Here is a 13,152-nt window from a genome sequence, read left to right on the forward strand (position 1 = left end):
TGTTACATACAACTTTTTGGATATGGGAAATAAGGTATTAAGTTTGTTGCCCTTGTTGAAAATAAAGAGGCAAACACTGTTTAGATAATTAACCGATAATCAGGCACGGCTGGGATTTGAACCCAGGATCTCCTGTTTACAAGGCAGGCGCTTTAACATAAATTACAGAGTGTGGTCTAGACCTATTCTATGATGCACATGGTAGAGTAGCATACATGCCCCTGTATTGTTAAGGAATACAAAAAGAAATAAATCGACTGAAATAACGAAAGGTGTATTGGTCTCTGACCAGTCTGGCATTGTTAGAACCACTATAGAAACACACATGTCTAGGACTTTATATATTGCCCTTCATCACTGACTTCATTCAAAATATGCAACTTTATCAGCCTTTTTTTTTTAAGCATCTCAACAACTGCCATAATATATTCATCAAACTCCTACAACAATATGAACAGGTACTTTCATACAGCAATATAACAGCAACAATGACGGTCACATGCATAATTATAAAAATAATAGAATAGAATTTGCGTGGGAGGCAAATTGCTGCTACAGTAAATGCGTTTATTCTAATTTAGTATATATCATATTTAATCATAAGTATAGCCTAATATTACTGGTGAAATGGTATTGAACCTATAATCTATTTCATTTTAGGTGCAACACTGCGGGCGAAAAAGTAGGCCTACTAATCCCATTCTGAGGCTGCAGCACCATCATTAACAGAATTATCATTCTTAATCTTTTATTTCAAAGGGTTTACATCATTCACCTGCAATGCTGTGGCACTCCTTTTTAATGGCTCTTACTGGTTTGTGTCCAGGGAACGCTACAAACACGCTTAAAACAAGTTTCAGAGCGAGTCACGCTATTCTGACGGCGCTTTGCTACAGTGGCTTTATGAATATGCGCCGCACAGAAAACTGCCGTTTGCAAAAAAAAAATTGTAATGTGCCAAAAAGAATCTGCTAGTATGTAGAGCATGTCCACGATGGGTGACGTTAGTGATATGAGGACGGATAAGGTTATGTAGGCTACACGACTGATAGACTGGGAAGAACAACGATACCCCTCAAATAGGTAGTTCTCTGGAAATTCAAATGTCGGGGTTTCAATATCATCTCCCGAAATATAACACCCTGCAAAGTAATGCTTCATCAGCGGGAACGTCGACAAAAGGAAATGCCATGTTTTCAGAAAAAAATAAACATTTTATCGTCTGCCTAACATGGTTAATAAACCCTGTTTTTTTTTTTTTCATGCAGATAACTGCGCTAAAATGCGCCCGATACTGACTGACAGACTGACTGACTGAATGAAGAAACGAAAGAGTGCTGTGTCAGAGCAAAGGCATCAGCGAGCATCCAAAAACCGTAGCTCCTATAGAGCCACTTTGTTACCAACAAGCCATCACCCGGCGTTAGCATCCCATTGACTCCCATTCATTTTGGCGCCACTTTGACAGCGAATAACTTTACATGTGAAGCGTTTAAAGACTCTATTTGTCCATTGGTTATTTCTAAAAAAACACGACAATGTATAACAGGCTTCATTACCTTGTACCTCACGTTATGGCTGTATTACTTCACAGAGAGTTCACGTCGGGAGATGATATTGAGTCCCAACTACATACATCTTCATTTCCAGATAAACAATTTGAGAGGTATTTTCTTCAGTCGATCAGATATGCAGATACCTTATCTGTCCTCATGTCACTAACATCCACCATCGTGGACAAGCTTTTATATCCTGGCAGATTCTTTGTGTCGCATGTTTTTTGCAAACGGCAGTTTTAAAAAAAAGAATTAAATGATTTTAAATTAATTTCTGTTAATGATCATGGTGCTGCAGGCTCAGAATGGGATTAGTAGTAGGCTAGCTTACTTTTTCGCACCTAAATGAAATTATAGGTGTAACACCATTCAAGTTTTCACCAGCAATATTAGGTTACCTCTGATTAAATATGAAATGAATACACTGACAGCGTATTGCCTCGAGCAGCAATTTTCTCCCACACTTTTTTAACGAAATACTTCAAACTCGCTGTACGTGCGCATGAGTAGTTCTGCCGACCACTTTGTTTGTGGTTGGGAAATCCCGGCTGAATCCCTTATCTTTGGTTTTGAAATGATTTATTAAATTAAAACACTTGCAGAATTTACCAAAGGGAAAAAGAAAGTTCAGAGAAGGCGCAGGTGGAAGCATGCAGCCCATTAGGTCGTCCTACATCACAATAGCACGTTATTACAAAACACATAGATAAGCAAGTACAGCATACAAAATATACAAATATGGTTTAACAAAGATTGTCAAATAAGCATGTAGTACAGAATATGTAGTGTATTCTGGTTCAATATGTATCTAGTTTTGTTCTATATACCAATACTCCCGGCCAACTTCATGCACAGATATTTAATGTGGGGCTTCTAGCACAGTTTGTGGTCAAGTACAACAACCAGAAATTAATTTTCATAGACTCGTTCGATTATTTCTTTGTCAATTACTATTTATACATCTGCATTTATAGTTCAATATCCAAATATCATGAATTTAGTTCCAAATATCATCTTGGTTTTCTGCTGTACCCCTCAGACCTCAATCCCCCAAAAAAATAAACACACTGGTGCACAGCTGCTTCAGTCTGATAGAGTCCTCCAGCCTTCCTTAAGTACAGGGGGCGGAGCCAACCACCAACACCTGACTAGACAGACAGACTGGGATAGAGACAGGGAGAAGAAAAACAACGGGGGAGCTCGTAACGCTCGTGTGTTGGGTTCTCTTGTGCATCTCTAATTGTTCACTCCGCGCGAAATATTTCTTACAGATTGAGCAGCTCAACGATTCGTCTCCTTTGTGGAATCTCATGTGTTTGTTTAAACTTCTACCAATTGTGAAATCTTTCTTACAGACTGGGCAGCTAAACGGTTTCTCCCCTGAGTGGGTTCTCATGTGTTGCTTTAAAGTTGAATTCACTGCAAAAGCTTTCTTACAGACAGAACAGACAAACGGTTTCTCTCCTGTGTGGGTTCTCATGTGTGCACGTAATTCTCCACTCCCTTTAAAAGCTTTCTTGCAGACTGAGCAGCTAAATGGTTTCTCTCCTGTGTGGATTCTCACGTGCGTCTGAAAATTTCCATAATCTGTAAAGGCTTTGTTACAGACTGAGCAGCTAAATGGTTTCTCTCCTGTGTGGATTCTCATGTGTATCTTTAAACCAGCATTCACTCTAAAAGCTTTCTTACAGACAGAGCAGCTAAATGGTCTCTCGCCTGTGTGGATTCTCATGTGTGCCTTTAAATGCCCTCTCTCTGTGAAAACTTTCTCGCAGACTGAGCAACTAAATGCTTTCTCTCCTGCGTGGCTTCTCATGTGGGTCTGTAAATGTCCATTCTCTGTAAAAGCTTTCTTACAGACTGAGCAGCTAAATGGTTTCTTTGTATGATATCTCATGTGCCTCGACAAATATCCATCGGTGGCGAATCTTTTCCCACAAACAGAGCAGCTAAAGGTTTTCTCATCAGTAGTACATCCTGAGTCACTAACAGGGACTCCATCATTATTCAGAGAGTTTAAACCTGACTGAGGTTCTCTTGTCTCCTTCCAATCAGCACTGTCATCAGTCTCAGGTTCAGAAGAGTCTCCAGTCTCGTCATCAGTATCTGGTTGTGAATGTGTATCTGGATCTGATTTCATGGCTGGTTCTGGTCCTCCACAGTCCTCCCCATCAGCTTCTGTTTTGATCTGTTCATTTTGTATTTGATGAAGCTGTGAAAACTCAGGTTTGTCTTCATCATCTTCACTCTTCACAGGGACAGGAGTGAATGGGAACTTGGTGACATCAGCCTCCTCCGGCCCTTGAAGCTGCTCTTCATCCTGACTGATCCGGAGTTCCTCCTGTTCCTCTTTAATGTGTGGGGGCTTTGTGTCCTCCTGGTCCAGAATGGAGATCAACTCCTGCTGATGTTCTTCACCAACAATCACTTTCTGGACATCTGAAGGTAAAGCTGAAACGTAAAATAGCAGCCATTAATGTAAATATAATATAAATATCAGGATTTTCAATTCAATGATTTTTTTTTTCTAGCACTGACAGTCACAATAACAAGGGGGACATGAACGCAATATGAGTTTACAGAGGGTCAGCTGAATGCACCATGAAGTCCAGTCGGAGCCAATAATACTGTATCTGAAGTCTCTTTTATATAGACCTTAGTGGTCCCCTAATACTGTATCTGAAGTCTCTTTCCCGAAATTCAGCCTTGGTGCAGAATTACAGCCACTAGAGCCAGTCCCACAATGAGCTTTCCTTTGTATGTAATTTCTGTGTCTGTAGCTATCGAAGAGGAGAAAAGGGGGGGAGGGGTGGGGGGCTTGACCAGCTGCCACTTTGCTCATTTGAAAGCCATGATGTCTCTCTCTCTCTCATGGGTGTGCCAAATTCTCTGGGCGGGCAAATCAGAGAAAGGGGAGGTAACGGATCGGCCCATCTGAGCTTTCATTTTCTCAAAGGCAGAGCAGGATACCCAGGGCTCGGTTTACACCTATCACCATTTCTAGCAACTGGGGGGAACCGTGGCGGCCGCAATAACAGAGAGTTACCAGCGGAAACACTGGTACCAATACAGGTTTCCCTCTCATACTTAACAATATACAGCTATGTAAATAACATACCCCGGGGAGTGTGCGAAAGCGGGACCCAAAGCCTGGCGGTGGGGAGGTAAACGTCAGTAAATATCAAGAGATGTGAACCGCAAGGTCTGCGGTACATTGACGTTGCAAATGTAGTGGTTAACAGTTCATCTCAATGCATATTCAGACTACCTTTAGCAATTCGCTACAATAAACAAACTTCTTAACCCCCTGACCACAGGGGACAGCAGAGAGAAATGAGAGAGTGACAGAGAGTGGAGGGAAGGAGGCATGTGTGGTTGAAGGGACAAGGGAGGTGGTCAAGTTGTTGTAAATGGTGTTGATATTGGATTGAAAAAGTGAGAGAAAAGAGTTGCATTTGTCCACTGTGAAGGTTGTAGAAACTTTGTCAGGGTGGTTAAGAAGTGAAAGCAAAAACTAAAATGTAAAGGTGAGGAGGTAAATATTGAGAAGTGTGAGCTGCAAGGTCTGTGGTACATTGTCATTGCAAATCCCATTAACATTGATTGAGTACAAGGGCCAAATCTAATGGCCGATCTTCGCCAAATTTGGTACAGAGCCTCAGACTGGCATACCGAACGAGCATCACAATTTTCGCGATGATAGCAATTACTACGCCAGAGAAAATACAATAAATCACAAATGTCCCATTCGCATGCACACTAAGAAATATCTGTATATTGTATTGTAACAGTTGTATGACTGTATATTTCAACAAAAAGTGTCCTTAGTACGTGATTCACAGGTGTATTTCTGTTATTTTACACTTCGAATTGCATTATGGGAACTTCATCTCTGCCAAATCAGTTTCTGGTGGCCATATTCCATCCATTAGCAGTATAGTTTAGCAGTATTAGTTTTGAAATGCTATATTGTCTGTTTTGGTAGCATTCAATTGTTAATTTTCACTGGTTAATGCTAATAACGTTAGCTAATATTAACGTTAGCTAACATAAGCTGGTGTTCACAAAGGCATTACCGTGTGCCATTAATCAGCACTTTGGGATTTAGAGATTAAAAAGATCAGATTTTTTACAAACTGAGCAGCTTTATAGGAGGTATTTTTTGTAACGTTAGGTCAAAAAAGCACCCATTATGCCACGCTTCAACATTATTTGTGGGTCCTTATCGTCCGGATTTTTAATCCGAGCGGGAATTTTGCAGCTCATGATGATGATTAACGTTTCCCTCACTTTGACCCTCCCCCCACTCCACTGTTTGTGTCTGTCAACCACTGTGTGAACAAGCAATAGTTTAACGTTAATCTCCTCCAGCTCTGCTTTGTGTAAAAGGTCATTATTTAATGGAAATTTCGAAGAATATGATTAATTTTGTTGGTATTGCGAGTTTACGTTTTGTTTGGTTGTGGTCAGACAGGCTAACGTTAATGTTAATATATTGCAGCGTGACATTAGTGGTTCATACTGAATTGTCTACAGTTAATTTTCGTTAACGCTGTTAGTTACATGGGGTCTGGCTTGTCCCTGTTTGTCAGTCACGTTAACTCTACAAGGAGGCGAGACCGAGCGAGGCGGTTAACATTAATGTCACATGACACATTATCATATAATAGGCAACTCATTCTAAAGTTAATATCTCGTCTCCCGAGCCCCGATCCTGATGTTGTCATTGATAGTATTAGAACATGTTTAATTGTTTCGACTGAAATCAGAACAAATATAGCACTTATACCGAGAGAATATTTATATTATCAAGCAAATTCACTTTTCCCCATTACCCCATTTCCGGTTTAGCATTGTAGCCTTTCAAATAAAAGCTGAGACTCAACATAAACTTTCTGGTGCAATGCATTGACCAAGTTTCGTGCTTTTATTTTGAAGGCTTTTCCGTTACTGTGTTCGCCAGTGCTAATGTTTTGATAGCGCGTCAAGTCGATTGAGTGAGTTCAGGATAAAGACATTTAGTAACGTTTTGAGAGTAGGTAAAAAACAGAATATTTTTGGGGCTAGTTATTTCTTCTGGAGTGAGTCCTAGGCTAGTTTGTGTGACGTTACACAAGCTAACGTTAGCTAGCCATATTCCCAGCTGTCTACGGTCTCCTTTGCCCCAGAAATCATTACTCACGTTACTTTTCTTTGCAGGCAGGCACAACTTGGTAAAATATTTGTGTGTAATAATCACCTTTAACTCATAAAGTATGTTGTCCACATATGAAGGGAAATATGTTGCAAAATGATTCAATATCCATACACATTTGAGCTGATAAAATGGGAGGTCGTAAAAATTTGCTCTTACTAAAATTTTTACTCACAGAATATATTTACACACCCACCCTGCTAACTTCCTACTACCAATATAAGATGTTCTATTTAAGATTACAAAAACGTGCATGCAGGCTCAAATTCAACCACGTTTTTTAGGATTAGAGGAACACGCCGACTTATTGGGAATTTAGCTTATTCACCGTAACCCCCAGAGTTAGACAAGTCGATACATACCCCTCTTATCTCCGTGCGTGCTGTAACGCTGTCTGACGGTTCCAGCATTAGCTTAGCCCAGCACAGATCCTGCAGGTAACTGGTTCCAACTAGCCTACTGCTCCGAATTGTGACAAAATAACGCCAACATGTTCCTATTTACATGTTGTGATTTGTATAGTCACAGCGTGTACAAAAAACAACGTAACATGAGACACAGCCATCTTCTAACAGTAAACAAACCGGGAACTATATTCTCAGACAGGCTTGCTGCGAGCATATCACTCCGCCCAAGTACTATATTCTTCCGCCTGAGAATATAGTTCCCGGTTTCAGCCAATGAAAACTTAACAATATTTATTGTATTTCATTGACTATTATATTTCATATGACATGGTATATGAACTACTGTAACTTTCACCAGTAAAAACATTTAACCAAGTACAAGTCTGCCAATAGGCCTGCAGGCTGTTGGAAAAAAAACTGACACTGATATTTTTTTTCTGCGCTATATATCATGAAAAAAATTTTTTTTTTTACAAGATGACATATGACTACTAAAAAAGAGCGACTCTCAACAAAACTAAAAGTTGACGGCAACTCCTCTACTCCTAGTCTTTGTCACACCCCAACATTTGCATAGGCTCTACCACTGACCTGAGGTCAGCTTGGTCTTCTGAATCTAGGTCACACAGATCTCAGAAATTTTATACAATGTTCGTCTGCTATTCCATCACTAAATTCACTTCTGAGACTTTTTTTATGCGAGAAATCAACCATGTAGAGCTCAAAACACAGGGATGCATAAGGACCCATAAAATATCAACATTTTCCGCCCAACGAATAGGAGACCTTAAGGAACAGTGTGAAATACCGCATATAATCATTCTATCACCCCTTTAATGCTTTACAGACACCAAAGCAAGTAAGGCTGTGACTGCTCTTCTGAAGAAATTTTGGAGAGGGACATTAGGTAGATCAATACCCTGGTTGACTACGTTTCCAGCGCCGCGGCTCCGTACCGTAACGTTAGTTGGGACAGATGCCTTGTTTCTTTAGGCTAACTATGTTAGCTTTAGCCTGGCTGGTAGCAGCTTTTGGCACTGAAAAATGTCCGGGAGATGTCGTGATTAAGTTGCATTAATCAGGTGATTTAGTTCGTCTTTGCAGCGAACATAAAACACGGACAACTGTCGCTTCACTTCCCATAGAAAGTATGTGCATCACTGTATCAGCTGAGGCTTACAGTACTTTTCTACACACGGAGAGCCTCACGTCCCATAACAAACCCAGTCGGACTAACGTTACGTCACATACACACGCTGCCCCCTGTCTTAAAGGGGAAGGGTCAGGCTGCTAACAATCATGTAAAAGGAAAGTTTACTTTCTGATCAAGCAGCAAAAAAGTTTTAGGAGGACCGTAGCCCCTGTCTGACATTATTTAGGGGCACATGCAGAAAATGTAGAATCGACCCGCAACGCAATTTTGGACATATCCCACATTTAAACTGCATTATTGATTAGTGCTTTGGTAATAAATACAGAAACTCCAATCTGCTGTCATATATTGTAATTCACAGTCACTGAACTTTATTTTAATGGTGCTTAACAAATGCACATTCAGAAATGTAAAGTATTATTATTGTCATGCAGGCCTACTGTATTATAGCAATCATATCTAACGTGATGAAACTCCCATGGAAAGGGGAGTAGGCTAGGGTTGGGCGATGTCCCCTAAATTGGCAGTTGGGGGGTGGGAGTGTTAAGCACTTTTTAACTATAGCTCTTTACATAAATAATTTTTTCTACTACTATGGGCTAACAGTTGACATAGAAACGATGAGGCCTACTTTCACTTAGCTACGGCGCGCAGTAAAGTCAATCAGATGTCCGTGATCTGCGTGACGACGGTACAGTGGGACGTTTGCCTTCAACAGAGCGACAGTAATAACCTAACATACCATCATTACTGAGATTAAACTACGTTCTCGGTTAGGTTTGCACTCAATAACCCAATGAACAGATCATTGACTACGTTTACAAGCTGTCAATTTTCGGGTTATGATCGGGTTAAGGTCACTATTCGGGTTTCTGAAACATTCAGAATAACCCGCTTACATGCGTGAGCAGAGAGTTACTCCTGTATACGTGAAATTTGTAATCAATTGGCAATATCCCAATGTAAACGGCGACGCACGGTTAGCGTCTAGACGTACAGACAACCTTAAGACGCAATAACTTTTTGGTCCCCTTCTTATAAATCTCACTATCTCGGTACTTTCTGCCGTCAACAAAAGACATTATATTCATGGTTTTCACCACACTAATAAATAAACTGGTTTCCTCCTCGCTCCAAAAGTGTGGTGCTGTGTCTTGTGTTTACCTCTATTTCATGTTTACTTCCGGTATACTGCGCGCAGGTTTTCTGCATATATATATTTTATAGTATATAATTATTATTATTATTATTATTATAACTATGTTTTCTGGCGCATACAAGAAGTTCCTCTACTCAAAAAGACCAAGATTCCTTGCAAATAGAACATGCGCAGAACACAAATCAATGTTCCTTTTGATGGGGATATGCCGATACCCGTTTAAATGACCAAAATTTCGGGTTAGAAAAGGGGTAACCCAGGTAGCATATTTGGGTTTTCAAAAACCGGAATATGAGCATATTCGGGTTTTTGCCGGTGTTTACATGGCTGTGCGCGACCGGGTTATTGCTAATATTCGGGTTTTGAACGGGTTATTGGCTGCATGTAAACTTAGTGATTGACATATATGTAATGGACCAATAGACCCCGTTGCTCTGGACGGAGACCAGTGAAGGCTATTAGAAGCACTTTTCCGGTGATCTCTTGCTTTACTGCGCAGCCTCCAACTGAGAGAGACAACGTAAATGTGACGTGAGCAACGTTTCTGAAAGTGTGAAGTCTTCTGGTAGCTGTGCCGAGAGAAATCTCAATCATTCCCAATCTTACAGAGACGGAGAGCGTAGGTATATGTAAGGAGATAACATAAGCACAGGCCAATTATTGATCACTAACATGCTAGTTAACATTAGTAATTAAACCTAAACATCTCATATAAATCGAAACTGCCTGCGAGCTTCTCCTGTACTAAACGCTAATTCCTCTACTGTGCGACAGTAAGTCACTTGGTTATGACACAATCGTTTGCTTATTTTTACAAAAGCGTCTGCTACGGAGCTATAACGTGAGGTACAAGGTAATGGAGCCTTTTATACATTGTCGTGTTTCTTTAGAAATAAACAACGGACAAATAGAGTCTTTAAACGCTTCAGATGTAAAGTCATTCGCAGTCAAGTGACGTAAAAAAAATGGCGGTCAGTGGAATGCTAACAAGAGGTGATACCTTTGTAGCAACAAAATGGCGCCATCAGAGGTTGTAGTTCTGAAGCGAAGCTTAACCCCTTGGAACAGATGCGCAATATTAGGTCACACATATAATAGCCCCCTCATAAATAAGCCTACAGTTGCTGACGAACATTCATAAATCCTGCATAACATCAGACTTACTTATTGATGCACACACACACACACACACACACACGTCAACAAACTTAGTCCAGTGAGAGGAGATAGGGCTCGCTCGAGAGCGCTGTGTCCACTAGTAGGTAGAGTGAGCTACAACTGACAGAGAGAGAGAGAGAGCGTGAATGTATCACTACCAGTGTTGGGCAAGTTACTGAAAATGTGTAATTAGTTACGGTTACTTCTTTTAAAAAGTAATTGAATTATTGTACCAATTACTGTATATCAAAAGTAATTAGTTCCTAGGGAAAGTGACTTTTAAGTTACTTTTGTGTCTGCTTTTTAAATGTATATAAAAAAAAAGAAAACGTGTCTGTGTTCTTCATATTTCTGTGGGATTATCGTTTGCTCTTCTTATGTAAAATGTGCGGCTCTGGTAGACTTATCCATGTTTTCGATTGGTTATATGGTGCAAACACCGCCTCTTTTATGTGGACGCGCGCGTCTCCTCAGGAGTTTGTGCAACAGCTACTGTTTGCCAAACAACAATACACAGCCACTTTGTCTCTCTTCTTTTTCTCCTCCGTGGAATAAAGCTCCGGTCGGGTCCGCTGAGGTCTATAAACGATGCGACGGAAAACAGAAGGCCTGATTGTCAAATATAAAGTTTACTAGTGCTATCCTTCTATTGACCTACAAAGCTCTAAATGGTCTAGCACCATCATATCTAGAAGAGCTCCTAATACCTTATTGTCCCACTAGAGCACTGCGCTCCCAGAATGCAGAGTTACTGGTGGTACCTAGAGTCTCTAAAAGTAGAATGGGAGCAAGAGCCTTCAGTTATCAGGCTCCTCTCCTATGGAACCAGCTCCCGATCTGGGTTCGGGGGGCAGAAACTGTAATCGCTTTCAAGAATGAACTTAAAACTCTTCTATTTGATAAAGCTTATAGTTAGGGAGTGAGGAGTTGCAGTGTTCACCTAACTGGCCCACCTGCTTCTCTTCATAATTGTTAGACTAATAATACATAACAAAGTAGAGGGAGGCAGGCCAGCCAAGCCCGATCCGGCAGGGGGAGAGTTCTAAGCCCGAAAAAGCTACCTCTCCTTATGACCTGTCTCTCTTAGTTACGCTGTTATAGTTACGCTGTTATAGTTCTAGACTGCCGGGGGACTTCCTTCCTTCCTTTGACACACTGAGCTGCTCTCTCCTCTCCCTTTCTATTACTTTTACTATTACTATTTGTGTGTATCCAGTCCCAGAAATGCTTGTTACTAATCCTAGCTTCTGGGGAGTTTACTCCCGGAGTCCTTATGTTTTTCCCCAGCGTATTTCCTTGGAGAACGTTGGCACCAAGATCCTGGTTCCAGCTGTCGCCGTGGTCCTGCTGCACTCCCTGCCGAGCTCAGCGGTGCCCTGCAATGTCATGCTTCTTCCGGCTGAACCCTGCAGCTTCCCGCTACATCCAGTCACTGTTCCATTATTAATGTGACTATTATTGCCACTGTTCATCACACCCCCAACCGGCCCGTCAGACACCGCCTACCAAGAGCCTGGGTCTGTCCGAGGTTTCTTCCCAAGAGGGAGTTTTTCCTCGCCACTGTCGCACTGCTTGCTCTTGAGGGAATTACTGTAATTGTTGGAATTGTTGGGGATTTGTAAATTATAGAGTGTGGTCTGGACCTACTCTATCTGTAAAGTGTCTCGAGATAACTCTTGTTATGATTTGATACTATAAATAAAATTTAATTGAATTGAATTGCTACATTGAAGGCAGTGGTAGACTGGTACATTGCCGATTACATATATAACTATTGACCTCGACAAAACAAATGTGTTTTGAGCTCTGTCTCGATCATCACTCAGTTTTCCCCACACTGGATGCCCTTTCCACGGAGGTTTAATCACATTAGATATGATAGCATTTCGGTGATGACGAAAAGAGACCGAGGACGGAGGGAGAGTCTGTATGAGGCTGTAATACAGTACATTTACATCGATTCCACAGCATTCTTGATAGACCGTTGATAAGACTAACAGACCGTTGCTATGCATAGCAGAGCGTCGCCATGGACGAAATGTGGTTAATTTATCAGCTGTGGCAAAAAGTGGAGAAAAGTGGAGCACCTCCTGTCCTCCACTTAAGGCATTGACAGCAACTCTTACTTATTAATATAGTTATAATTTTCAGTTGTGACTGACTTTCAAACTAGATAGTAATAAGTTATATGACATTATAAACCAGAGCCAGCTCATACAACAATGACTCTCCCCCAACAGGGTAACGTTAACGTTAAGTAAGAAGAAATAGAAGAAGAATATAGAACATTGTAAACGTCTCCCACCTCTCTGCTGGCCAGCTGACAGTTTCCTCTCAGAGTCCATGTTGAAGTGTCTCTCCTCAACTTCTCCCCGAGCTGCATTTGAGGAAAAACACGGAGCTCACAACATATCCGGTAACACACGTTAGCAGGAGCTAGCTGCGGCTAACGTTAGCTTAGCGCGCGGACTCCCTGCAACAACAGCAGCAGTAAAATGCGTTTCCGGTCGCTAGAAAGAAAACAG

At 41.1% G+C, this 13,152-nt stretch overlaps 1 protein-coding gene across 1 annotated transcript in view; it reads right to left on the bottom strand.

Moving 5' to 3' along the window:
• Positions 1–13,152, bottom strand: part of LOC114550677 (zinc finger protein 2 homolog) — a 393,410-nt gene that overhangs the window by 379,179 nt on the left and 1,079 nt on the right. Inside the window, exon 3 of the mRNA XM_028571438.1 lies at positions 12,933–13,004. Coding sequence (XP_028427239.1) covers positions 12,933–13,004 — 72 coding nt within the window. The remainder of the gene's footprint in view (positions 1–12,932; positions 13,005–13,152) is intronic.

Source organism: Perca flavescens, chromosome 24 (genome assembly GCF_004354835.1).
Source record: "Perca flavescens isolate YP-PL-M2 chromosome 24, PFLA_1.0, whole genome shotgun sequence".
Lineage (NCBI taxonomy): Eukaryota > Metazoa > Chordata > Actinopteri > Perciformes > Percidae > Perca > Perca flavescens.